Source organism: Carassius gibelio, chromosome B25 (genome assembly GCF_023724105.1).
Source record: "Carassius gibelio isolate Cgi1373 ecotype wild population from Czech Republic chromosome B25, carGib1.2-hapl.c, whole genome shotgun sequence".
Classification (NCBI taxonomy): Eukaryota; Metazoa; Chordata; class Actinopteri; order Cypriniformes; family Cyprinidae; genus Carassius; species Carassius gibelio.
The window spans coordinates 13,462,555-13,489,450 of record NC_068420.1 but is presented as its reverse complement, the minus strand read 5'-3'; the positions used below and the strand labels follow the sequence as shown (position 1 = coordinate 13,489,450).

The 26,896-nt window shown below is 35.0% G+C and overlaps 2 protein-coding genes across 2 annotated transcripts in view; both read left to right on the top strand.

Annotated features, from left to right (window-relative positions):
- dock4 (dedicator of cytokinesis 4) overlaps positions 1–12,620 on the top strand; it is a 71,273-nt gene extending 58,653 nt beyond the window's left edge. The window contains exons 40-52 of the mRNA XM_052597310.1: positions 229–370; positions 2,261–2,427; positions 2,610–2,696; positions 2,905–3,081; positions 4,413–4,496; positions 4,884–5,003; positions 5,887–6,014; positions 6,278–6,398; positions 6,567–6,648; positions 6,812–6,921; positions 8,829–8,904; positions 9,001–9,062; positions 9,153–12,620. Of these exons, the coding sequence (XP_052453270.1) occupies positions 229–370; positions 2,261–2,427; positions 2,610–2,696; positions 2,905–3,081; positions 4,413–4,496; positions 4,884–5,003; positions 5,887–6,014; positions 6,278–6,398; positions 6,567–6,648; positions 6,812–6,921; positions 8,829–8,904; positions 9,001–9,062; positions 9,153–9,557 (1,761 nt within the window). The 3' untranslated portion in view covers positions 9,558–12,620. The remainder of the gene's footprint in view (positions 1–228; positions 371–2,260; positions 2,428–2,609; positions 2,697–2,904; positions 3,082–4,412; positions 4,497–4,883; positions 5,004–5,886; positions 6,015–6,277; positions 6,399–6,566; positions 6,649–6,811; positions 6,922–8,828; positions 8,905–9,000; positions 9,063–9,152) is intronic.
- Positions 12,621–13,557: 937 nt separating this feature from the next.
- Positions 13,558–26,896, top strand: part of immp2l (inner mitochondrial membrane peptidase subunit 2) — an 83,813-nt gene continuing 70,474 nt past the window's right edge. The window contains exons 1-3 of the mRNA XM_052598127.1: positions 13,558–13,654; positions 18,374–18,508; positions 20,295–20,398. Of these exons, the coding sequence (XP_052454087.1) occupies positions 18,374–18,508; positions 20,295–20,398 (239 nt within the window). The 5' untranslated portion in view covers positions 13,558–13,654. The remainder of the gene's footprint in view (positions 13,655–18,373; positions 18,509–20,294; positions 20,399–26,896) is intronic.

Here is a 26,896-nt window from a genome sequence, read left to right as displayed (position 1 = left end):
TCAGCTATAATTTGTAACATTTCTGCAACATTTCTTTTTTATTGAGCTATACGCATTTTATCAATTGTGTGGATGATTGTAATGGGAATGGAGGAGAAAATGAGAATGAATTAGGAACAATGAAATAACTCTTTGTTTTCATTTAGTCCCTCAAACAGTCAGTATTGTGTCCAGTGTCTTCCACTTTCCTCATGACTTCTGTCTGTGTGTGTTGCTGCCGGCGGACAGAATAAAGAGTTTGTGTGTCGAGGGAACGATTACGAGCGTCTGGAGGCTTTTCAGCAGCGGATGCTCAGCGAGTTTCCTCACGCCATTGCGATGCAGCACGCCAACCTCCCCGACCAGACCATCCACCAATCAGACGCGCAGTGTATCCTGAAACACAGCTGTGTCGAATTCATTTAAGTGGAACTTTTTCATCTTTTGTTCGTTATAAAAGGCACATAAGGAGTCAAAAAGGGTTTGAATCAATTGGAAAACTAAATCATATACGCTACTGTTCAAAGGTTTGGGATCAGTAAGATTTTTTATGTTTTTAATGGAGTCTTTTATGCTCATCAAGGCTGTATTTATTCAATCAAAAATACAGAAAAAAACTGTAATATTGTGAAATGTTATTGCAATTTCTAATACTTCTGTACTTTAAAATATAATTTATTTCTGTGATGCAGAGCTGAATTTTTTGCATCATTACTCCAGTCTTCAGTGTCACATGATCTTCAGAAATCATTTTAATATGCTGATTTATTTTCAGTGTTGAAACTGTTGAGCTGCTTAATATTTATTTGGAACCTGTGATACTTCTTTCTTGGATTCTTTGAATAAAAATTAAAAATGAATTATTCAAAAAAGATCTTTTCTTACAATATAAGTCTTTATTCTCATTTTTAATCCATTTAATACATCCTTGCGTAATGAAAAAAGGATGAATGTCTTTATTCTTTAAATAGTAGTGTATGTTGTGACACAAAATTTATATTTTAAACAAACACTGTTCTTTTTAACTCTTTACTTATCAATGAATTCTGAAATATGTATTAGAGGTCCCAAAAAAACATTAAGCAGCACATCATGTTTCCAACATTTGATAATAAATCAGTATATTAGAATGATTTCTGAAGGATCATGTGACACTAAAGACTGGAGTAATGATGATGAAAACTCAGCACTGCATCACAGCAATATCTATTATTTTAAATATAGAAAAATAGAAAATGTTCTTTCAAATTGCAATAATATTTCACAAAATAACAGGTTTTTTTCTAGATTTTTGGTCAAATTAATCAGCACAAAGAACTTATATATGAAAAATCTTGCTAATCAAAAACTTTTAAACGGTAGTGTATATATATATATATATATATATATATATATATATATATATATATATATATACAGTATATATAGCTCCTCAGGGATTCTTAGATGAGGGCTGGTGTGTGGATAAGGGTGATTAAATGATGGAGAAGTGCTAATAAGCCAGCTGTTAGATGTGTAAACTGTTGGGCGGCAGCCAGCAGCATCATTTCTAATCAGATGGGGATCTAAACTGAGTTCATGCTGCTCTGTGACCTCATCTCTTCAGAGACTCCAACCAGCTGCTAATGGTCTGGTAGTTGAGTTTATCTGTGGCACAACTTCATGAGGAGCTCCAACTTATTTCAGAGGAAGGATTTATTGCCCTATTACAGTTAGGAGACTTAAATCTCAGTTACCGTATTTTTCGGACTATAAATTGCACCTGAGTATAAGTCGCATCAGTCCAAAACTCCGTCATGATGAGGAAAAAAACATATATAAGTCGCACTGGACTATAAGTCGCATTTATTTAGAACCAAGAACCAAGAGAAAACATTACCGTCTCCAGAAGCGAGAGGGCGCTCTATGTTTTCAGTGTAGACTACAGGAGCACTGAGCAGTATAGAGCGCCCTCTCGTGGCTGTAGATGGTAATGTTTTCTAATGGTAAATTTCTCTTGGTTCATTTCTCTCGGTTCATGTCAAATTAATTTTGATAAATAAGTCGCACCTGACTATTAGTCACAGGACCAGCCAAACTATGAAAAAAAGTGCGACTTATAGTCCAGAAAATACGGTATGCTTCATTTATAAGATATAATATGAGTTTTTCCTGAATCCCATTAAAAATAGAAAACAAATGAGATAACTATGAGATTTACTACAAAGGAGAGAATGAGATTATTACTGTTTGTGTGAAGACTGAATGCGCTTTGTACGTCCCTTAATTGGTCGTGATTCAGACCTGCAGATCTATGCCGTAAGTCCTGTCCCTGAAAACCAGGATGTCCTGCAGAGAGACGGAGTCCCCAACAACATCAAGAGCTTCTACAAGGTCAACCATATTTGGAGGTTTCGCTACGACAGGCCTTTTCACAAGGGCACCAAAGACAAAGAGAACGAGTTTAAGGTGCTGTAGACTTACTGAAGTCTATCTATCTATCTGTCTGTCTATTTCTAAATCTCTCACTCTTTCTGTGCAGGTCTTTTCATTTTCTGATGTTGCCAAAGTCTTGGGCACTAAGATGATGAAATGATTTCATTTTTTTCAATCAGTTTTGTGATGTTCATGCTGTTTGTGTCGTGTTGTAGAGCCTGTGGGTTGAGCGGACAACACTGACCCTCGCTCAGAGTCTACCTGGCATCTCTCGCTGGTTTGAGGTTGAGAAAAGGGAACTGGTGAGTCATAACCTGAAAAAAAAAGAAGAAAATTCTCATTTTGATAGAAAACACTGCTCATCACATGCACAATTAAGGTTTTTCAAGCACTTTCGCCAATGTCATGAATTTAAAGTAACTGGACACAAGTCTGCATGCACATCCACCATCAAAACCATCATTTAAACATAAACAGAGGCATCATAACCTCGGCGTACTTTCAATACAGGTGGAGATGAGTCCCTTGGAGAACGCCAGCGAGGTGATTGAAAATAAGACGCTGCAGTTGAGGACGCTGATCGCTCAGTGTCAGATGAGGCAGATGCTGAACATCAACCCTCTCACCATGTGTCTGAACGGAGTCATCGATGCTGCTGTCAACGGAGGACTGGCTCGATACCAGGAGGTACGGGCCTGGATGGAGAGCAGGGTCAATCTGCTTCTGCTAGATTAGAGCTGGACTTCGAGTTGCTTGCTGTTTCACTACCTTTAAACTTGGATCAAAAATGTAGAGTACTGCAAAAATGAATGGGGAACATTGGAGTGAAATGTGCAAAGCTGATAAGAAACCAATGGTAGACACATGGACTCGAGGCTTGTATGTTCAAGCAGTTTGTATTTTGACAAGCTAGAGTTTCAACATGCAGAACAACTACAGCAATGCAAAAACATACTAATGAACATTTAAGTTAATATTTTATAAATTTTATAACTATTATAAATATTATATTGTATTAATTAGCAAAAGTAATATATAATACTATGACTATAATTTATGTAAAATGTGGGAAATCTGTAATTTTTGAATTTATTATGATTTTAGTTTATATTTTAGGCGACTGATTAGTTAAAATTTGTGACGATGCTGCTGTTATTTACTCCCTAATATTAACTGAATACAAATGCAAAATATTATTTTGTGAACAATCACTATTACAGAAAAAAAACTATTACACAAAAATGTTAAATATCTCAATTACAAAACATCCTCTGAGCTTTTGATGTCCTTTATATATATATATAAAAAGACACAATGCAGTCAAAATATTAAAATCCTATAACTGTTGCGATCGAAATGTTTTGATGTCTAATAGCCTTGACAACATAAATTGTCTGTAAAGTGGTTTATTGGTCTGAGATTTATTAGTTTCACTGTCTTCCTTTTAGCAGGAGGAAAGACTGGCTTCTAGTTGTTGCTTTCAGTGAAGCCCTCAAAAAGAGCATTCGCTGGATGTTTAATGACTAGCCCACATCCTCACACTTCATAGGACCGTTTGCTGCGTGTATCTCTGACAGTTGCCAAGCAACAGCGTGTTGAGCACTGGCCTTTTGTGAGCGTGAGCTTCAGCTAACTCTATTAAAAGGAAAGAGCTAACGGCAGGGGTCCTCCTGAATCCCAGCATGCACCTCAGTGCACAGATGAGTAGTTTACCACAGATCACAGGGCTCCAGGTCTAGCAACTAGGTTATGAAAGCTGGATCAAAATGTCACACGTATGACAGTTAGCATGATGTATTTAACGAGAGTCATGGAAACGTTTCCCTAGCGTCTTTGTAATGTTGCATCATAGTTTCTAAGAAATGAGTAGAAGTGCAGGTTAGTTTACAGCATTGAAATGCCTGCGAGACGTGCACTGAATTTCACACTGTATGAGTTTATTTATGAACTCTTCTTTTCTTAAAACGTAGCCTGAATACAAATGATTCATGCGTCTCTTTATGTTCTTCCTCACGCAGGCGTTCTTTGCGAAAGATTACATCGCAAATCATCCAGAGGATGGAGAGAAAATTACCCGTCTTAGGGAACTGATGTTTGAACAGGTACAAAAACAGTAATTATTTGGGTCTGTGATGCGTGTTTTATTTAAAATATATTTTTAAATATAGTATGTATTTTTAAATATATATTTAAAAATATATATTAAAAATGCTATTCATATAATGACTTTAATACATCTGATTAAGTGCCTTTAAAATATAATAATATTTGTCTTAACAAGTTAAGTTTACTTTGACAAATAATATTTAAAAGTCTTTTTTTTTTTTTTTTTTGAGAATGCTATTATCTTTTACTTGATGGTTGCAAAACGAAATTTTTAAAGCTACATTTCTTGAAAATTCTATAAAAATCGTCCTATTTTATATTGTTTATGTAAATATTTATTTTGTTCTAAGAATAATACAATTTTCTCTCTACCCTTTTTGCAGGCCCATATTCTGGAATTTGGTTTAGCCGTGCACGAGAAGTTCGTTCCACAGGATATGAAGCCGTTACATAAAAAGCTTGTGGACCAGTTTCATGTAATGCGCTCCAGTCTGGGGATTCAAGTATGTTTACTTTTACACATATAGATACATATTCACTGCTCTTCAAAAAAAGTGAAGTGACATTCAGCCAAGTATGATGATCCATACTCAGAATTCATGCTCTGCATTTAACCCATCCAAAGTGCACACACACAGCAGTAAACACACACACACTGTGAACACACACCCAGAGCAGTGGGCAGCCATTTATGCTGTGGCGCCCGGGGAGCATTTGGGTTTTGCCTTTACTCAAGGGCACCTAAGTCATGTTATTGCCATCCCAAGACTCAAACCCACAACACTAGGGTTAGGGGTCAAACTCTCTAACCACTAGGCCACGACTTCCCCAATTCAAATGGAATTGTGTACATTTTAAGATGTTAAAATGCATATCCCAATTTAATATGCAACTTTTAAGGAAAATTTCACCCAAAAATGAAAATAACCCCATGATTTATAATGGCAGTAAAGGGTGGTCGAGATTTTAGTCCAATAAAGTGCATCCATCCATTATAAAAAGTGCTTAATAAAGGCCTTCTAAAACAATGCACTGCATTTGTGTAAGAAAAATATACAAAAATATTTAAAACTTAACGATAACGTTCTAATCACTTTCAGAACATTTCCCTGTTGATGAACAATATAAAAATTGACAGCCAATCAGAAATCCCGACCAGTTGGCCAGAGTAACATTAGCTTAACCATTGGCATGATTTTGGGGCGTAGCCACAGAGTCTGTCTGACCAATAGCAGATGAATGTTTGAGAAACCGGTTTAAAAAGATTATTTTGCTTAGTGCCGCTAAAGGTATTGAAATTACACATGTGACCTTTAAAAACTGAGTTAATTTGAACAAACAATTTGAAGAAACACTTTCTATAACAGTTAATATTTTTTGGTTTAGCCACAAGAGTTTCCTGCTTATGTGCGAGTTAGTCCTCTGCATTTTGCGAATGGCAGCCCGCGCACATGCAGGACCCCCGTTCCCAATGCCATCAGCCCAGAGGGAGGCCGAATCGTGGCGAGACGCAGGTTTGTGTCATATTCATGCCTTGGGAAAAATGTTTCTTGTGTGCATTCTTGAAATATATGCTGAAATACTTCAAGGTCAGAGATAAAAAATAAAAAAGTTTTGTAGTTAAAAAAGTTGAACTCAATTGAAATCTCAGCCGAGTAGATGCTATTTAGGAATGCTTATGTTTTGGATCAGGTTTGACAGATTGGCAGCTTGAACGCACCCACACATTTGCTAAATTTATCCTGTCTTTCGCTTGTGTCTTTCAATTCCCTTTCAGTCCTCTCAGCTATCCAGCTGTCAACAGATATTCCTCATCCTCACTGTCATCTCAGGCCTCAAATGAAGTGAGCAACATCACCGGCCAATCAGAGAGCTCGGATGAGGTCTTCAACATGCAAGTGAGAAATTCAAAGATACTCTCAATGTTAGCAAACTAAAAAGTTACTAAAAGGTAACTCTATGAACTGTCAGATACAACCATTCTATTAATTTAATGAATAAATTACATATATTTATGTATTTAGGATAAATTTTATTTACTTTGCATATCTATTGTCTGTTTCTAGCCCAGTCCGTCTACCTCAAGTCTGAGCTCAAATCACTCTGGCTCACACAATGTGAACAGCTCTGCGCCCTCCAGCAATAGAGGTGAGTGAATTCAATAGACTATAAGCAATCTGGCACTCAAATGCAAGCAGTACTTACAACGCCCGAAACATAATTGGCATCATTTTGCAGCATCGCCTCATTTCCTCTGTTATTTCCTATCTTTTCAACTCTCACACTACGTGCCTTTATTCCTCTTCATTAGCTTCTCCACTGCCGTCTGACAAACACAAGCACTCCAGAGACAACGCCTGCCTCTCTCCACGGGACAGACTCTGCAGTGGCATGTTCCCCAGCCCACTGGACCCCACACAGGTCAGAGCGGTCCACCGCCACTCTTTAACAATTACATCTCAAACTGATTATTCAGTGGGAAATAATGTAGGGAGGGGCTTCATTTTTATCCACTAAGAATTGATTATGATGTTTTAAATTCTCTTAAACTTACATTGAATGATGGTCCTAAGTCACGTCTAGAGACCATAATAATTTTTTTAAAGTTAAAAAAAAGTGGGCTCTTTGATTTGATTAAGTAATCACCCAGAATACCTTAGTAGCCACCTAACAACAACTCATATACTCATATACTGTATTCTTTAGAAACATTTTTTTTTTTTAGTGCAGTGCTATTTTTTCTAAAAGAAATATATACATGCATGTGTTTGTATTTATATATACACATAATAAATATACTGTATACAGTACAGACACATATATTATGTAAACAAAAACTTTTATTTTGGATGTGATTAATCGTTTTGACTCCACTATTTTTTTTTTCGTATATTTTTTGAAAATATGTTATTGTACACCTCCTTTGAAAAGTTTGAGATATTTTTTTGTTAATAAAAGAAGACTCTTAGGCTCACCAAGGTAGTTTTTATTTGACCAAAAATACAGAAAAAACTGTAACATAAAAAATGTTTTCTATTTGAAAATATTTTAAAATGTAATTTTATTTTCCTATGATGGCAAAGCATCATTACTCCTGAGAGTAATAACTGAAATAAGTACATTGCATAAGTATTCATATCCTTAACTAAATATTTAGCTGAAGAACCTTTACAGTCTCAAGTCTTTTTGTTTGATGCAACAAGCTTTGCTCATCAGCATTTGGCAATTATCTGCTATCCTTCTTCTCATCTCCTCACATCTCAAGATCTATCATGTTGGATGGGGGCAGATGCACATTTCCAGGTTTCTCCTGAAATATTTGATTGGGTTCAAGCCCCGGCTGTGGCTGGGCCACTCAAGGACATTCACAGATGACTATAAACCTCTCTTGCTGTGTGCTTAGGATCACTGCCCAGTCTGAGCTTCTGAATGCTCTGGACTGGGTTTTGTTAAAAACAAAGGCAAGGCAAGGCAAGTTCATTTATATAGCACATTGCATACACAATGGTAATTTATTCTAGAAGCTGATTCCAGCTGCGGGAGGCTTAATAGCTAAAAGTGGACTCCCGTTGTTTTGTGTGAACCCTTGGTATTTCTAACAGACTCGATCCTAATGATATGAGTCGTCTGTTAGGTTTATATTCAGTGAACATATCTACAATATATTTGAAGAGTTCAGATGCAAAAGCCTCTAAGTGCCATCCCAACATTTTCTTCTAAAATGATTATTTCCTCATGCTCCTATGTTTATGTTCAGTTATTTTACTTTAATTGGAAAGAAAGGAAACTATTCATTGCCATTAAAGTGATATTACTCCACCTACACATGGGAGCTTGATAAAAATGCTCATTTTTGGAAGAAAATTTCAAACTGCACTTAGAGGCTTCTTCATTTTGGTCCTAGGTCATCGAGTGATTTATAAATGAGTAAAAGTACTTTAAACTCAATCCTAAATGTAATTGGAAGCCAGTGTAAGGACCTGAGGACTGGGGTGATATGCTCCGATTTTCTGGTTCTAGTTCTGGATGAGCTGTAGCTGTCTAATGCTCTTTTTGGGAAGACCACTGAGGAGACCATTACAATAGTCCACCCTGCTGGTGATAAAGGCATGAACAAGTTTCCCCAATTCTTGCCTGGAAACAAAACATCTAATCCTTGCAATGCTTTTGAGATTCTGCATTGACATGTCTACTGAAACTAAGGTCTGTCTTGAAACTAGATTTTTACTGTAGTTGTTTGACCCCTAGAGTCAAAGTAGGCCTTCACCTTGAGAACTTCATCTTTGTTTCCAAATGCAATAACTTCATTTTTTTTATATATTTTGCAGAGGATGATTCCGTTCCAAATACCAGTGGATTCAGCATTACCACGCTGTGAACCCAATCTCCCCACACCTGAGACAGGTACTGCTGTCAGATAACAGCCACTGCACTTCAGTCAGTTATGTACACCTCAATGACACATCCTTTTGTTCCTCTGTGTGTGTGTGTGTTGAACAGGATCTCTGTGCAAGAACGTGAGGTCACTGTCTCCCATGCCAACTGCCCGTTCACCTCAGAAGGTGACTGATTTATTCTTAAGTCACTCTGAGTTAGAAGTTGGTGATAATTTGGTGTATCTAATGAAGTTTGTCCTTGGTTTTTCTCTGCAGTCGATGGTCCCACCCCTCACGCCCTCCCCGACCGATGGCTTGCCGATGGGGAGCCTGGTGTCTCACTCTCCTGCCCGCTCTGGCAGCTACAGCAGCGGGATCTCATCCCTCAGCCGCTGCAGCGTCTCCGAAACGTGCGGGATCGACCTCCCGCCGCCCGACTCTCCTCTACCCCCCATTGTCCCCACAGACGTTCCCATTCGCAGGGGCAGCAAGACTCCTCCGCCCTACAGTGTCTACGAGCGGAACAACCCCCGGCGAGCGACTCCACTGCCTCACAGTCTGTCAGTGCCGCCCACTACCGACAACCCCAGCCTGACCGGCAAACCCCAGCTGAACCGCGTGCAGCGCATTAATTCAGAGCCCCGTCACCGGCCCACACCCAGGAAGGTCTCTCAGCTGTAGCGCGTCAGCGGTAACTTGGACTACGTCGCATTTTTTGCAGCAGTTTAGTGTAAAATAACTGTAGGTTATGTATCATAATTGGCGCATTTAGGTGCATTTTTGTGGAGGATAGGGAGTGGCATATAAATAAATCTTTCAAATCTTACTAATCTTTCTAAATTAGTACGAATATGTCAATAGATAAATAAAAAAAATGTCAATAAATATGTCAAAGTCCAAAGCAAAAATGTAATTTGAAAGTCCTTTATTCATTTATTGACTCATTTCATGCTTTATGCTATTAATTATAAATAAATAAAAATTCATCAAGTATGTGTCAATAAATAATCCAGAGGTGTCAATTAAGTAAATAAATAATTGTTAACAAATCTATCATAGTCATAGAAACAAAACATAATTTTAAAGTTATTTATGTTCTGACACATTTCATTCATTTTTATTCCCATTTCAAATATTGTGTCAATAAATAAATGATGTTAATAAATAGATCAGTGTGAATACATCAAAGTCTTTTGCTAAATATAATTTATTTATTTGACACTTCATTCATGCTTTATTAATTTTGTTTAAATATAATTGTTTTTATTTATCACATTTAATTTATAAAATGATGTAATTGTTAATGCATAACTACATTTATTGGACTTTGGACTATGTATTTATTGACACAAATGTCATGTTTTTTTTTTATTTTATTTACAAAAGATTTATTTATTATAATATGCCACTCTCAGTCCTCCATACATTTTGATTTTTTGTTTAGCAATTTGTATTCTAAAATCTAAATGAAAGTGAAACGGAATGCTCCCATGATGAATGTTTTCCTTTTTTGTTCTTTGACATTAAGTAGATCATCTTAATTTCATTTTAAAGCTGCGTATTTGATGGTTTAGTGACTATTTAGGGGATCGGCTCTTTAGACCCAGTCTAAAGCGCAGCTCAGAATTGAACTTCACCGATGAACTGAACCGGCCATCTCGGCGCAGTCCTTCTGATACGCAGATACGGTTAGAAATGAAATGTACTAGAAAAGCCATGAAGAGATTATGTAAGCTTTGAAATGGCATGTAATTTACAGCTAAATCTGAAGATCTGGCAGGTCCATATCCCATTTAGAGTGCTCTGAGACATATTGCTAGCAAGGTATTTTTGATAGAAGTACAAAATCTGTGTTGTACAGCTTTTCTTTCCACACTACAGCAGTTTTTTTGTTTTTTGGTCTTACACAAACCGAGGCGTACAGCTAGACCTGCGTCCCGTTTTAACCGCTTTGTACTTTCTGGAATGGCTAAAAGGTGCTACATATTTCTTAGTGTTTGGTTTTTTTCTAATGTAGCCTTGTATCTACCGAAACTGCCTGACCGTTTAAATGTGCCAATGTGATGAAATTGTGTGGTCTCCGAGTATTGTGCCAAAGATGCAAACAGTATTAACTTCTTTGTGAGTAAGAGTAGTTAGGAAAGCTTAACTGAAGTTAGCGTGATCGCTAGTGCTCAACAATGTGCTTCTTAAACCTTGCGCAGAGGCGTAGCTCAAGACTGCATGGGGCATGAGCAGTACAAAGCAATATAACCATTGTAGTTTGCAGAGAGCGATAGCAACAAACATCATCTAGTTCTGTGATGACGTTTCCCAGTAGCCTGATCCCAAATCAGGTTGTGTTACCGCAGTCACTTCCAAACAATATTGGCTAGATCAAATCTGTTTTTCTTTCTCCTTTGAATGTTCAATCTAACAGAAATTTTCGCATTTCAATCAGAAAATGAATTTGGGATTTTCAATTTGAACTCTACAGTAGGTTGTAGACAATAATCACAATTTAGGAAATGCTGTGTGTGATGTTCATTTATATTGTTTTACCTTTTATATTCTTTCAGTATTTGTTTAATTCTACATTTTTTACATCACATTTACGTTTTCTTTTTTGTTTTTTGTTTTTTTACTATGGACCATACTAACAACATTAAAACATTTGTTTTTCTTGCTAACAAAGCCAATGTGGTCAAGTTTTCAACAAAGCAGCTGATTTTTGACATTTACGAAGTTTCATTTCAAAGAAAATACCTACACGATCTCACAGGAAAACGTAACTATATTACAAAGTGGCGATTTCGTCTGAATTTATACAATATGAATCTGCGCCTGAAAATAACTGTGCGTAAGCAAAACATAGAAATTCATATCAATTAGCCACCAATTTGTCAAAACGTAAAATAGTTAAGAATTGCCATGTGAGGGTGTTGCTACAGTACATCCCTTCATACGGATGAAAACTTTCTGCATATTGATGTAAAATTGAGAGTAACAAACAGCTTTTTCACTGCCAGCTTAAAAGCCCACATTTCTTTTAATAAATATTGGATAATAAATATTTGATAGTCGTTAAAATGCAACTTCAAAACACACAGCAGCGTTTGTGAATCTCGGCTGCCAGTTTACATTATTGATCACGTATAGACAATTGAAATGATCTGTACTTGATAAAAATTGTACTTGGTCAAAATATCCCGTGATTTTATTCTGTAATTGCATTTTTGTAGATAAATACAAAGTTCAAAGTGCTATATTTTTTGGCAACCCTAAAATATTTGAAGTGAGAAGAATCAAACTAACGTTGGAATGATTATAAAATACTTAAAGATGGGCACGTAACCGATTTGTTTGTTACCTATTTTATTAACAGCTTTGCAGCTTTGTTCTCATATTGCCATGTTATGAGAGTTGCAAATTTTTCGGCAATCATGTTTTGTAATTTCGATAGATTGCCAGTGGTCAAGTCGTAGGACTTCAACTCTAGTCATGCCTGTATTTCTCCTGTTCTCTCCTTTCACCTTCCTTTTTATGGATTATATTCTTTCTGTTCAATTTTTTGAACTTGTAAAGTTGTACTTTATATCATACGATGGGATGAAAGTATTCCATATAGCCTGTGTTACAGATTTTGTACAAAAGGTGTTTATATGAAAATGTAACCAGTTCATAGCTTTGAATGTTGCAACTAAAGTTTTTATTTGTAAATGTTGAATATTAACCATCAAACAAATAAAGGTTGATTGATGTAAACTGTGATGTTATATATATTATGGCGTCTTTTGAGAACCATTACAAGGACTGTAAGTCACCATTCACCATGTTTACTACATTTACCACAGCTTCTTTAATTGTTTGACAGAGTTCTCATTTTATTTTATTATTTTATAAATTGTTGTTATCCCAGCAATGAAGTTTCCATCAAAATACTATTTATCATAAATGTTATTTTGATGGAAACTTCATTGTTGGGAGTTTAATTGGATTTTAAAAGACCAAAAATGTACATATGCCACATAGTTACATTAAAACAGTACTGTCATAATACCATAGTAATACCATGTTTTGTAGATGTTATTTTTTATATTTGTGATTAAAAACAGCGCTATGTATAGATTCATAGTCTGTGTAAGGGATTGCATTGTTTTTCACATCAGTATTTTCAATTGTATTAATTATTAAAATAATGATTCTGAATATATTCTTAATTATGTAACTTTTCCTTTTGATCAAACGTCTACCTCACAGCCTCATTTTCGTCAAATTTTTATATGCAATAATGTGTAGTATTTTTTCTGTCCTAAAAATATTTCACATTTTTAAATCAAATATAATTTTGTTCAAATCGCACATTCACTTTTTTTTTAATCTTAATGCATAATCAATTATAATATGCATAATATACTTATTATTTTAAAATAATTATTACAATTTTATATGCAGGCTATGTATGTATATACACGCATTTTATTTTACATATTGAATATTCTGTTATTGTATTAAAAACCTTATTTTAGTAATGTAAGTCGAATATTTATTTATTTACTCTGAAATAATTCACCTTTTTTATAAAAAATGTCAAATATATCCTTATTGTACTATTACATGTAAATTATAATTGATATACTAGTCTAAACCATAGACTGTATAAAAACAAGTCTAAACATACAGTACATATACTCTAAACTAGTCTGCTCAAGAAAGCGGGAGGGCTTTAGGACCCGGAAGCAGCGAGCGTGCTGTCGTAATGAACGGAGCGACGTACAACACGTACATAAAGACATTAGGTGAGTGAATGGACACGCGTCTGATATCATTGATACTCGGCAGTTAGTCGACTTAAGTGCTGAGGGGTTTATGCTTCACTTTTACTTATGTATTGTAATTGTATGCACCGTTTTGAAGTTCATCATACGCCCAATGTTTGCCCTTGTTTACAGTAGCGGCATGAGCTGTCAGTGCAGCGTGGTCGCCATAAACGCTAAACTACAGGAGGATTTATCAGAATCCTCAAACTAGTACAACTTACTTCACCACAAAATGAAATAAGAGAGATGTAGGGAAAAGACGACTGCATATTGTACACTTGCTAATGTAGTAACTGTGTTAATTTGTTCAGACAGAGCTCAGGCTGTGCCTCAAATCATGTAATTCGTTTACGTAGAAGTACAAACAGTAGTGTACTACACAGAATACTGTATTGTACCCACTATGCAGTGCACTTTACTCGACTTACCATGCCCATAGTTCAAGTCGTTTATCAGGAACCGTTTAAAAGGTTTAATTAAAACAGTTATAAGTCAACACATTTTTACACAACATTATATAAAAAATAGGAAATAATAGCCTTTAGATTCGGAAGGTGATCTGAAGGTGATCTGAACAGCATTTGCTAAATTAAACATTCAATGTAAGATAAAGGTCAGATAAAGATATACATAGATTTTTTTAAGTAGTAGAAGTAGTAGAACTGGCCATAGACATTCAAAACAGACCTATATTGGCCAAAAATGTTGATTGTTTAAAATGTGTTTATGCCCACTAGGTAAGCAGCTCATTATGTTTTGAGACACAGCCATTGCTTGTTTGCTGCCCATCACAGTCACTCAGTTAAAGAGTAAAGGCCAGTTTCTTTTCATTTTTGCAATATGGATCTCATGTAAAGGTAAATGAAGACACTGATATAAAAAGAGGTCATTCTCCCATAAGAGTGCTGAATTTAGTTTCTAGGTTAATTAATTAACGAAGTTGCCCTTGCGAAGCTACCCTAATGAATACGATTATTTTGAATTTCTAATCAGTGAAAACTGGTGAAACATCTCTTTAAATTGGCTTTGAGGTTTAAATGGTCTTTTCCGTTAAAGGAATTCTAGATTTAGTATATATTTAATATAACAGATCGTATATTATACATTATAAAATATATAAACTGCATATTAGGAATATAAACTGCTGCACTATGTATACAGTTTTTTTGCAAAATGAAATTATTAATAAAAATGTATAAATACATACATGTGTGTATATATGCATATATATATATATATATATATATATATATATATATATATATATACACACACACACACACACTCACACACACACATTTTTATTATATTTTTTTATTAAAATCTTTAAATAACATTTTAATTTAAATAATTTAATAGAATATTTGATATTTCTGAAGAAAAAAAACACATACACACATATAATCTCAATGACAGGCCATATGGAATATTTTAATAGATAATAGATAGAATAATTTAATAGAAATAATAGATTTGCGTGTGTGTAGCCTATATATAGACTGTTTAAAAGCAGCCAGTAGTGTGCGAACCTTTGACTTGCATATAAACAGTTTTAAAAAGTTTTACCATGGGATCTCGTGAGTCAGCCTCGTTCTTTTTTGTCTGCTTCGTCTACACAGCTGTCTGCAGCACATCATTAATCTCACCGCTGCTGTGATGCAGACTAATGGTCAAGCATTCCAGCTGAAATCATACTTATAGGTGCAGACTTTGAGATAATTGAATCAGACTCGGTCTGTCAGCGCCATGTTGTGCAATGCACAGTTAAAATAGGGCCATGTATCAAGGAAACCGAAAATTGGCTTGTCGAGAGTGGAAATCTGTCATTGCGGTTTCAAATTACCCTTAAAGCAGCGAGTTCACTAAGCATTTTTGGACACATTTGATGACTGGTGCAATTAAAATGGTTACGCTCATGTATGCATAAACAAAGCTACCAGGCTACAGTTTTACATTATGCAGGTGCCATATTTGACAGTATTACTCGCAGGATAAATGGGTTAGAAGTTATAAACGCAAAGCATATGATAAATTGATTCTGCTGGCATCAGACCACCATGCTCCATTCCGCAGCTGTGTGCAATGGTCACCTAATATTACCCAGACATTTGCTTTCAACATATCTTTAATTGGACTCGGCTACAAAAAATCCATCTATGTTGCACACCTGCTGTGCCAGCCTTGGTTTTTATCGCTCGCGGTTTTATTTCTGTCCGTAGCACATGGAAATGGTGGAAAGTGTTCTCGACTCGGATTCTGAAAGCAGCCTTTGATGAAAAATGAACTCAACGCTTTCTTTTGATCTCTGCGCACCAGTCCTAGATTCTCCCATCTGCCCGTTTTTAAGAATAAACTATTAGATGCTCCACTTTACACACCTTTGAGATCCTCGTGGCATGTGCCAACCTCTCCGTATGCAGTCTGAAGTGAAAATATAGGATTGTGGCTCAGTGGAGGGACAAGCAAAAATAGACGTCTTTGAGAAAAAAGGCCGTTGTGTGTTGTGTGGCACCGGCGTGATTGACAGTCTCTCACTGTATGTGCTGCCGAGGGATTGTTGTTAGAGGAACCTGACAGCTGCCACTTGGCAGGTCTGCCCAGAACACCATGGATAATTTAGCCACTCGTTGTCATAATAGTTCATTAGTCACACTCTTGTGTGAGACGCAGCTAAGCGAATGAATACTTAACACTACAAGAAGTTTCAGAGCAGGGTAAGACACATGAGAGATGAATCTGCTAGATGAAGATGACGTGGAATCAAAACCTAGCCTGTTTGCTTTCTTAATGGATGTTTCTGCTCTTATTGTGTTTGAATTCAGCGCTCGCAAGGTCTTCAAAAGAAAAACAGAAAATTGTGATTAATTAAAATTCAATAACCTCTGGTCTTTATATATACACTACCAAATTTATTAGAAGGAAAATAATAACACATTCGACTGATCAAAAGTGACAGTAAACACTTTTTTGTCACATTTACTGTTTTTGTTATTATCATTTTCGTGTGTAATTTGTTGTTACAAAAGATTTCCAGATAAATGCTGTTCTTTTGAACTATTTATCAGAGACACCTTTAAAAAAAGTTTTTACCAAAATGTACAGCAGCATAACCTTTATAAACTGTGTTTCATGAGCAGCAGTAAATCAGCATATTGAAGGGATATTGAAGCCTGGAGTAATGAAGCTGAAAATGCAGCCTTATCATCACAGGAAGAAATTACAAAATATATCCAAAAAGAAAAGTTGTTTTAAATTTGAATAATATTTCACAATATTACACTTTTACAGTATTTTTGATCACATTTTTCAAGAACTTTAAAAACTCTTATAGACTCCGAACTTTTGAACATTCTATATGTCAAAAGCTATCGAATATTTTTTGTTCAATACATTCATTTATTCACTATCAATAAAAAATATTAAAGTTTGGGGCATTTTTATAATATTAGTACTTTTTATTATTTATTATAAGTGATCTTTGTGTAGCTAGTCAAACACATCCTCCTCAGGTATCTTGCAATTTTATGTTTCTACCACAGGTGTCAATAGACTACGTAGAAATGTTGTAATCTTTATTTACTTTTTAATAATTGCGATTTTACTTCCCGCAAGTACTAACTAAATCTCACAACGTGATTCTTTTATGCTTTGTCGGGCAATTATTATTTTATTTAATTTTTTTAGTACTGCCCACTTTTCAGTTGGGATTATGTCTTATTACAGAGGTAAAGTGCTTTGCAAATGCTGTTTTGTGCAAAATTGAAATAATCAGTGTTTGTATTATATTGATAATGTTGCCTCAGGTAGCCTACATACGCAGCAGAGGGTCAGGAAGGTGTCTCTTTGCGACCACAAAAGAGGTTTTTGTATTTTTCCCTGCTTGAGCCGTATCTGGCTCACAGCAGTGCAACCCTGACAAATCCTGCACTGCGTTATGATTCGCTCAGCACTTCTTCTTTTTTTACCCTACACCTCCCAGATCTTCCAGTAAGTTTTTGTAGTCTCTGATTTTTGAGCATCTCGAATGGCCTCCTGTGTGCAAGACTTTCTTCAAGTGCTTACCAGTAATTCTATGAGGTTGCTACTGGAGACCTTGACTGGAGGCTTTTTGGGGGAAAATGGTACAAGCTGTTCCTCTTCTTTTTGTTACTGTGGTGGTGAACTCTGTAAAATGAATGAGAAGCATAATTGCACAACGTGTACCACCAAATAAAGCATCACACTAGCAATTAATGGTATTAGAGCGAGCGTGCTCTTGTCAGATTCAATTTCAATGCCTCAGTGGGTTTTTCTGCCCTAATGCGCTGGATGTACAGAGTTTTGTCATTGCGAATATGGTCCACAGATGGCTGCAGATAGGTGCAATTACGAAATTCATTATTAAATTGGTTGCTTTTTGAATGTTTTCTTCTTTTTGACCTCACTAGCGCCCTGCAATTTGATTCAAAACAAGGTGAATCATGTTTAGAGGCATGTGGTTAAACTTACTTAAGATATTTTTGTTCTCTTTGTGAGTTTAGATCATCCAACATCTCCTTAAAACATGCTTTTTTCCTGTGTAGAGACCACTTCTCAGTACTTAAACAACAAAGGCATCCATATTTGGTTGAATGTTTGAATTATTTCTTCATTAGATGTTACCAGACCAGATACTTTGAACAAGCTAAGGTCATTTCTCTTTTCATTCTCTCTCTTCAGATGATGGCGCAGACAGGCTTTGGGCGAAGATACTTCAAAGCTTTTGTTAGTGGCTTCTTTGTAGCTGTCCCCGTGACAGTGACTGTTTTAGATCGTCTTGCCTATGTGGCACGCGTGGAAGGTGCCTCGATGCAGGTGGGATGTCCTTTATACACTTTGTCAAACAAATTTCTTTGGCATGTTGAGCCATGGTGCTCATATGGGTGATGCTGGTTTGAGTCAACTTTTTTTTTTTTTTTATCACTTTTACCCTTTTGTGTCTTTTTTGTTTTCACTATTTCTGTATTTGTTATTTGCATATAATAAAAAAGCACCAAATTTAAAACAAAAATTGCATTGTCTTAGAATTTAATCTTTTGGAAATTCAGTTTATATCTTGATATTTAAAATATGTCTATATATATATATATGTGTGTGTGTGTGTTTTTAATTTTTAATTCGACAGACAGACAGCTTGAACTTAATCACAGAAATTAATCAAACTTCCCTTTTTTTTCATGGAAAAGTGTTGCGAAACTACACTTTCAAGGCAACTTTTTGAGCAATGTTGCCAGGCAGTTTTGGTTAATCTTGCCGTCAGTGGGCAACCAGGTGAGGCACAGGGCAAAATTGCTCAAAACGTTGCCCTGTGTATCATCAGCATAATACAAGTCTGTAAAAAACAGGGCACATTGTACTTCATTAATTTGAAGGAATTTTCCATATTTATTGTTTTACAGATGTTTTACCTGTATTTTGAACTTTTTTGTGTGTTTTCGAGGTAGCGGAAAGGGCCGTAAACTTAATGGACAATACCCCACTAATGAGCTGCCAGTGCTTTTTCTGTTATTTCACAGATTTATTTCTTACAGTGTAGTTTAATGGCAGTTTAGTAAACTTAATAGCCTTAAAATCACCATATTCACTATTTTACTTGATTTTTTGTATTACCGTCAAAATAATTGCAAATATATTGTGAATACTTAATATATTTCCCCAGCCATAAAAAAAAAGTTAAAGAGGTTTTTACCTTTACAAGCTCTAATTTTTTAAAGATTAATAACCTTTTAGTTATGTTAGGACTCTGCATTACGGCTTAATCAATCCAAATTCGCTAAACATTGCACTAATAGCACTAAGACCATGATGAAAGACACCTCCAATAATAATGAGAGGACACCATCTGAATACAGAAGTGATGGTTCATTATGTACCTAATGAACACTAACTAACCAAAACGCTGTTGTTGTTGTTTTCCTTTCGGAGTCCAGTTTTCTGTCTTGGCTTCGAGTGTTATATATTTGCTAATGGCTTTTCCCGGTTCATCCACGGCCCTTGAATCCAAATAAGTCACTCCATGGACAATGCTGAAAGCTGACGCCAATGCAGAATGAGAAAATGTGTCTGAATAAAAAGATAGAGCGCCCAGCTGTGACAGATAAATTCTCTAGGCGGGAACACTCGTCGGGATATTTATTTTAGAAGGACAGATAAGAGATATTTCTGTCAATTATCCCAGCAAGCGTGAAATGGCTCATCGAGATCTCCCTTAATGATTCATTGGAGGCCTGTGTATCAAGTCAGTCGACGACTTGCATGCTTGAGAAGGTTCGTCACACACAAGTTGTTTAATATACCACCACAAACGAGTTAAGAGGAAAACAAATAGTCTAAAAAAATTCTGTTTTGAAGTAGACGCTATTTTTACCCTTAGGATGTCGTCAGTCAAAGGCTGAATGAAGAACAGAGGCTCTTTTCCAGAACAAAACTAAAGCAAAGTTGCTGAGTTTATTCTTAGAGTTGGCTTAGTAGTTTGGGAAGTTTGTGTGGTATGGAGGATTAAAGCAATCAATCACAGACCAAAAAGAAAAGTCTTCTCTAACTTTTCCAGAGAGTAGAATTTATGAAGCATGTTGACTTGTGTGGTTTGAATCTTTCCCAGCCGTCCTTAAACCCAGATGGAGAGTCGTCACCTGATGTTGTGCTGCTCAACCGCTGGAGCGTGAGGAACTACCAAGTACACCGAGGGGACATTGTGTCAGTTCTGTGAGTAGCCGCATTTAAGTCATATTTTTTGCTACGTGATCTTTCACTGTGGGCAGAGCCACAACACTGTAAAACCCAAGTGACTGAAAAAACACTTTTTCTACTTTTTATTCTATTGTGTTTAGTTGTGGTGTGGTGTAAAGTAGGGAAGCACAATATATCGGACAACAGGCAATATTGGAGATCTTTTGAATTTATTGGTATCAATGATGTGGCCATCTTCTAATATCTCTTTTAAGTCTAGACATCTTTAAAAACACTGACTGAATTTATTTTAAATTTATTTAAATAAAATAGTTCAGTTTCGTTTTTTGGATTCGTCTATCACTATCCTTTCCTATCAAAATGCATGCTACGGATGCGAAAACGCAGAAAATCGAACCTGATCTGAATTTTTTTTATGACGTCCGAAAGTTTCGGAGGCAGTGTGTAAACATGATTGACACAACCTGAGGTCGTATTTATTTTTAAGTGTGCGAAAATTTAGGATAAAAATTTCTGACTCCGTGTTCAAAGACCTTTAATCTTCACCTTTAATGATGCTAATAATAAATTTATGCAATTCAATTTAATGTTAACCAAATCTCAAAATGAATTGATCTATTGTTCTTATTCATATTTATATGTATATTTTACTTTATTAAGAATTTAATAAAAATGTTGACTATCTTAAGTCTTCTCAAAATAAAAACCTGTTTAACATACTTCGAGTTATAATGTTGTGATGCCTAAATGTACATAAAATATAAAATAACTGATTTACACAACTTTTTTTCTATTTAAAAAAATATATTGTAGTCCACTTATCAGTTATTAACATCAAAATTATTATTGACTTATTTTGTCGAATGAAATTGTGATTCTAATTCTAGCATAAATCTTTATTTTGGAACCTCCGCTCTAGTGAAATTCTATAAAATGGTATAAAATGTCAGAAAAGTCGGTTTATTAGTTGAAATCTGGCAGATTTGATGTTTTTGTGAAATTATGTTGAGGTCAAACGGTTGAGCCTGCAGACCTCTGCTGTTTCACGGGTGTCATACCCGTCCTCACATTCACTCAGGTTTTCAAATCCTTGGTAAATAAATAGCACATTAATTCAGAAAATTGCACGCTTAGATGTTCCCCATCTAGATAAAGATCATCTATAGCACTCAAAATTGCTAATTGGGCCATTTTGGTCCCTCTCTAATCTGCCACAGATCTCCTTGACCTTAAACCCAGCTGTTCTTGAGTACACTAACTCAAGAGGAATCCTCCTCGGGATAATGAGCCCACTACTGTCATCCCAAGTAATTGGTATGGACGCAATCGTCTGATACACTTTAATGTGGTGCTCAACACCAAAGGCCTTTTGACACAGGCCCTGCGGAGGCTATCATCTAAATTCTAGTTAGGTAACTTCTGTTCACTTTTATGTATGGGCTGTATTTTGAAGCACCAGGGGAAAAGAAAGTATTTATTTCGCCCAACTTCTCGATCAAATACTCACCCTGCTGTGTTCTTTGGCTTTGTAAGTTTGATAGACCAGAAGATAGACTCAGCACCATTAGCTGTTCAAATGAGGTTTTGATACTGTGAAACTGAGGGACTTGTGTATGATTATAATGCCGCCACTCAGTTGACGTTCATCACATTTAAAACATACTCTTTTGGCCTGTATCCTGATCAGAGAGTTTAACATGAATTAATGAAGTAGAAACCTCCAAACAAAGCATTATCAGTAAAGTATTCAGTTTAAAGTATCTTACCATTTTCTGTCCGTCTGTCTGTCTGTCTGTCTTTTTTTTGCCACTAGCAGTGCTGAATGAAGAAAAAATAATGACTGTTCTCAAGAAGGTTTTTAGAGCACTGCCTCTGTCTGTCATTGGTCAAATAAAACTGATGACTCCGCCCCCAAATTCACATCATTGGTTGAGCCACTGTTGCTATGCCAGGCTGGGCAGAATTCTCTGACAAACAAAGTATTGTTTTCAAAACACCGTTTTAGTGTCAAATTTATCATTTTTAATCTGGAATAGCATTAAGGTTTTTTGTTCTTTACATAAAAATACACATTTCAGCTTTAAATTGATATACTGTTTATTTAGTTATGTAAGTCCTTGAATTGGGTACAATGTTAAGAGCGTGGTGAGGCAGATTCACTCTATCATTACCCAAAGATGGCACTCTTCCCCTGCTGGGAATCAACTGCGCTGGGAACATGATGTTCATCCTTTGCAAAAACTAACCTGAGGGGGAAAGCTACAGTAGCAATGCATGCTAGTCTTCTTTTGTGTTTCACAAAAATGAGTGAGCTATTCTGTTTTACTTTTTTATATTAACCATGTTTAAACATATTTAGATCACATGACCATGTAAATTGCCACAAAACAGTTTATTAAATCAATCAGGAATCAAACCAGACATTTCTGCATGCAGTTCAATCTGAATGTTTTTATGCAGTTGCAAGAGTTTTGTTTTCCTCTGGCTGTTTGGATCAAAAGCAGGTATAATTGGGACTCATTGAGCCCACAGAGTAATATATCTTATTTAGAGAACATTCCTCATCTTCAGACAGCAGTCGATGGGGAAGAGGTTCTGTCAGGGGTATTTTATGCACACAGAATTATTTTTTGCATGCTTCGAGTTTAAACGGGGACAGACTTGATGATTTTATGAATTGACATTTAGAGCAATCGGAAAAACTAGTTCTTTCACAGCATTATTTGGTCAAAAGTCAGGTCTGTGCATCTGTGACTAAGAGGAAACGGTGGCACAAAATTTAGAGTGCCAAAACATTTTGTCCTTTTTACATTTTACATTTTACAAATAACCACAGGTTGCATAAGAAACGTAGGAAATAATAATAGTTGTTCTGACTAGAAGAAGCACTGATAGAGGACCAAAAAGAGCAGATAGATGTCCATCGATTCTCAGCATGCCTGTCAATTTTCCCACTCTTTTCCGAGCCGCTTTGAAGTGGGATTTCATTGGGGCTGGATTGGGTTGAGAGTAATTAGCCCTCTACATAGAAACCAGTTTCGTCCTCAGAGAGGTTTCGTGGAGCCAGACTCGCATTCGGGAAATTTGGCATTCAGCTCAGTGTTTGAGGTGAACCGAGGCTTCTGTGCTTTTAGCAGCAGCAACCTTACAACCTGCTTGGTTGTTAATGTGGTGGCCAGAAAGACATGATGGTGGCAAACTCAACGGGTCATGTTGGTGGCTCTTTTTAGTCTAGAAATCGGTTGTGTTTTTTTTTTTTTATGGTTCTAAAAATGCACGTGAAAATCATGTGAAACCTTCAGATAAGGACATTGAGGAAGGTCCAGGGCCAGTGTGGGGGAGGTTTGGGCCATTTGACAGAACTGCCACACACTAAATCTGACCAGTCTTGCATTTATCCTTGTGTAATTACATTGTTGCCTTTGTGGAGTTTTAAAATATGATACAAAATTAATTGTATTATTATTATTAATAATAACCACGAATTTGATAAAATACCAGATGATAAAATATTTAAATAACACAGAAAAGTTGGCTTTCATGGCTACTAATAATATATATCATGATATATATATATATATATATATATATATATATATATAGATATATAGATATATAGATATATATAGATATATAGATATATAGATATATTAGTAATAACAATATTATTAATTATATTATTATAAACAACAACAAGAAAAAGAAGAAAAACTGTAACAGTAATTCAAGTGTTGAAATTATCCTTCCATAAATACATTTATTCTACCTCTTTGGAAATTGAATAATAATAATAATAGCTACAGGTATTATTATTATTATTGTTGTTGTTGTTAATAAAAACTGGAAAAGGTGTTGAAATTATCTTTGTATAAATATGTTTATGCTACCTCTTTGGCAATATAATGATAGTGATAATAATAATAATAATAATAATAATAATAATAATAATAATAATAATAATAATAAAAACATATTTTCATCTTATTATTATTAGAGAGTAATTAAAAATGTAAGATATTATTATTTTTATTAATGCTGTTACTATTCCTGTATTAATGGTAAAATAATAATAGTAACAACCTATTATAGCAATTTAAACTTTTAAATCAATAAACTTTCATGTTAATGAAATCTTATGTTTTGATGATAATATTAGTACTACTACTAGTAGTAGTAATATTAATTTTAAATATATAGAAAAATGTAAACATTTTTGTTTTTGCTTTCAGTTTTGTCCAGTTAACCAGCAAAAAAAAAAAAAAAAAAAAAATATATATATATATATATATATATATATATAAAATATAAGATTATTACCATATTTTTCCCCCCAGATGATACCTGTTTTCCTGAACAGTAGCAGAAATGGAGCTGTAAGGTATATTAGATTTGTAGATAACATCATTTTGTCCTGCTTTTCATCCTGATGGCCGCTTCACAAGCCTGGAGTATTGTACTCAGCATGAGGTTTAATATCATTCTTGTGCCAGCCCTTGATTTTTGTGGCATAAAGATTGGTATCATTTATTGCCCTCCGTTTTTTTGATGCCTTAACTCATCATTGGTTCAACAGAGACGTTATCTGTGAGGCTATTTGTGCCATTAAATCAGATGATAACTGTCACATCAGAGCGGTTAGAAATTACCGTTTCAAGGAAATTTAAACGTTAGAATTCCTTTAAATAACGTGAAACTTCTTTCCCATGCAGATAGATCTTCTAAATATTTAAAAAGTAGATCATCGTTATTGTAATTTTTCTCCTTTTAGTCTGAACTGCAAGATGAACCTTCCCCTTTTGGCCAGAAAATGAAATTATCAGTGGAGGAATCACTCACAGATGTTTAATTTGCAGAAGCTGGAGGCAAGCGCTCTGTTCATCCAGGGAACTCTGAAACTCATTTTCTCCACCAATTAAATCTGAGGTCAAGCGTCCATCATCCTTCGCAGGAAAAGCTTTGGCTGCACTTGTAAAAGATTATTTATTCCATTTGTTAGTTTGTTAGTTATTATATATTGATTGAATTTATTATTCTATTTAGTATTTATCTTTTTGTCAAATCACCCAGGCCTAATTTAATATTTGTCTTTATTTTGATAATTAAGTCCTTAATTCATGGGTTTTAATAAATAGTTTAGATTAAATTTATAACTTTTAACTTAAATTAGATTAAACTTTAATTGAATGTAATTTTAATTAAAATTACATGAGTTTTCAGATTTGATAAAAATGTAAAAAAAAAAAAATAATAATAATAATAATTCTTTATTCTTTATTTTGATATTTATGTTTTAATTAAAATTAATTATTTTATTAGATCTCTAATTATTTAAAATAAAATGTAAAATTAAATTTTTTTTATTTTTTTAATATTATTATTTTTTGTTTGTTTATTTTTTTTTTTACATGAGTCTCAATCCACCTACTGTTTTCATCAACTGACTTTTTGGGAGTAATTATTATCAAAAGCATGTGTTGCTGTGGAGACGGTCTACCTCTGCAGCTGTTTTTACATCCAAGAGCTTCTCTTAACAATACAGAGACTTCTGCAGTGCCCTATTTAATGTGGTTTATTATATAATTTTTAATCTCAACCGAAAACTACATTAGCCACACTCATGTAAATATATCGGTAGTTGCAAACATAGCTGTTAGTGGTCTGTCATCATGCCTTGTGGATATTTAGTCTGTGATTGGAGCAGATATCTTATTCTGGACAAACATCAAAGAGGCTTCCCTGGCACTCACCACCAATAGGATGCCTCCTCTAAAATGCATTAGCGCTGGCATTGTACGTTCCCCTCGTCTCCTGCATGAACTGTGCTCTGCCCACATGGGTGGGAGATGTTAGTCCCTTGACACATTCAGGACATAATAAAGCTGGAAGATCTGGATGTAGCAGATGGGAAATCTGTCTTAAAGATGTCAAGGGCTAGCTTTTTCTTGATACCTTTTTCTCTTTGCTTCCTTTGATACATATGTATTAGGTTACATTTATGTTATTATATTATTATATATTACATATTTTATTAAATTAAAATTAATTAAAATTAAAAATAAATTTATGCATTTAGCAGACGGTTTTATCCAAAGCGAATTACAGTGAATTCAGGATATCAATTTTTACCTATCATGTGTTCTCGGGGAATCGAACCCCCAACCTTGCACTTGATAAGCAATGCTCTACGAGTTGAGCCACAGGAACACTATTTTATTATTTTAAAAATTATTTACAATTTGTGTTATATTATATTGTATACTATACAAAATTAGTAGGGATGCACCGAAATGAAAATTCTTGGCCGAAACCGAAAACCGAAAAAGAGAAAACCAAGGCCGAAAACCGAAACCGAAACACCGAAATAAATTATCCCAATTATTAGTACCATTGCATTTATTGCTATGACCGTGTACTAACTTTACTAAAATTAAGACATTGCAATTGCATAAATTAATATTAAAGTTTCAAAGATAATTACAATTACATAACTTATTAAAAAAAAAACATAAAAAT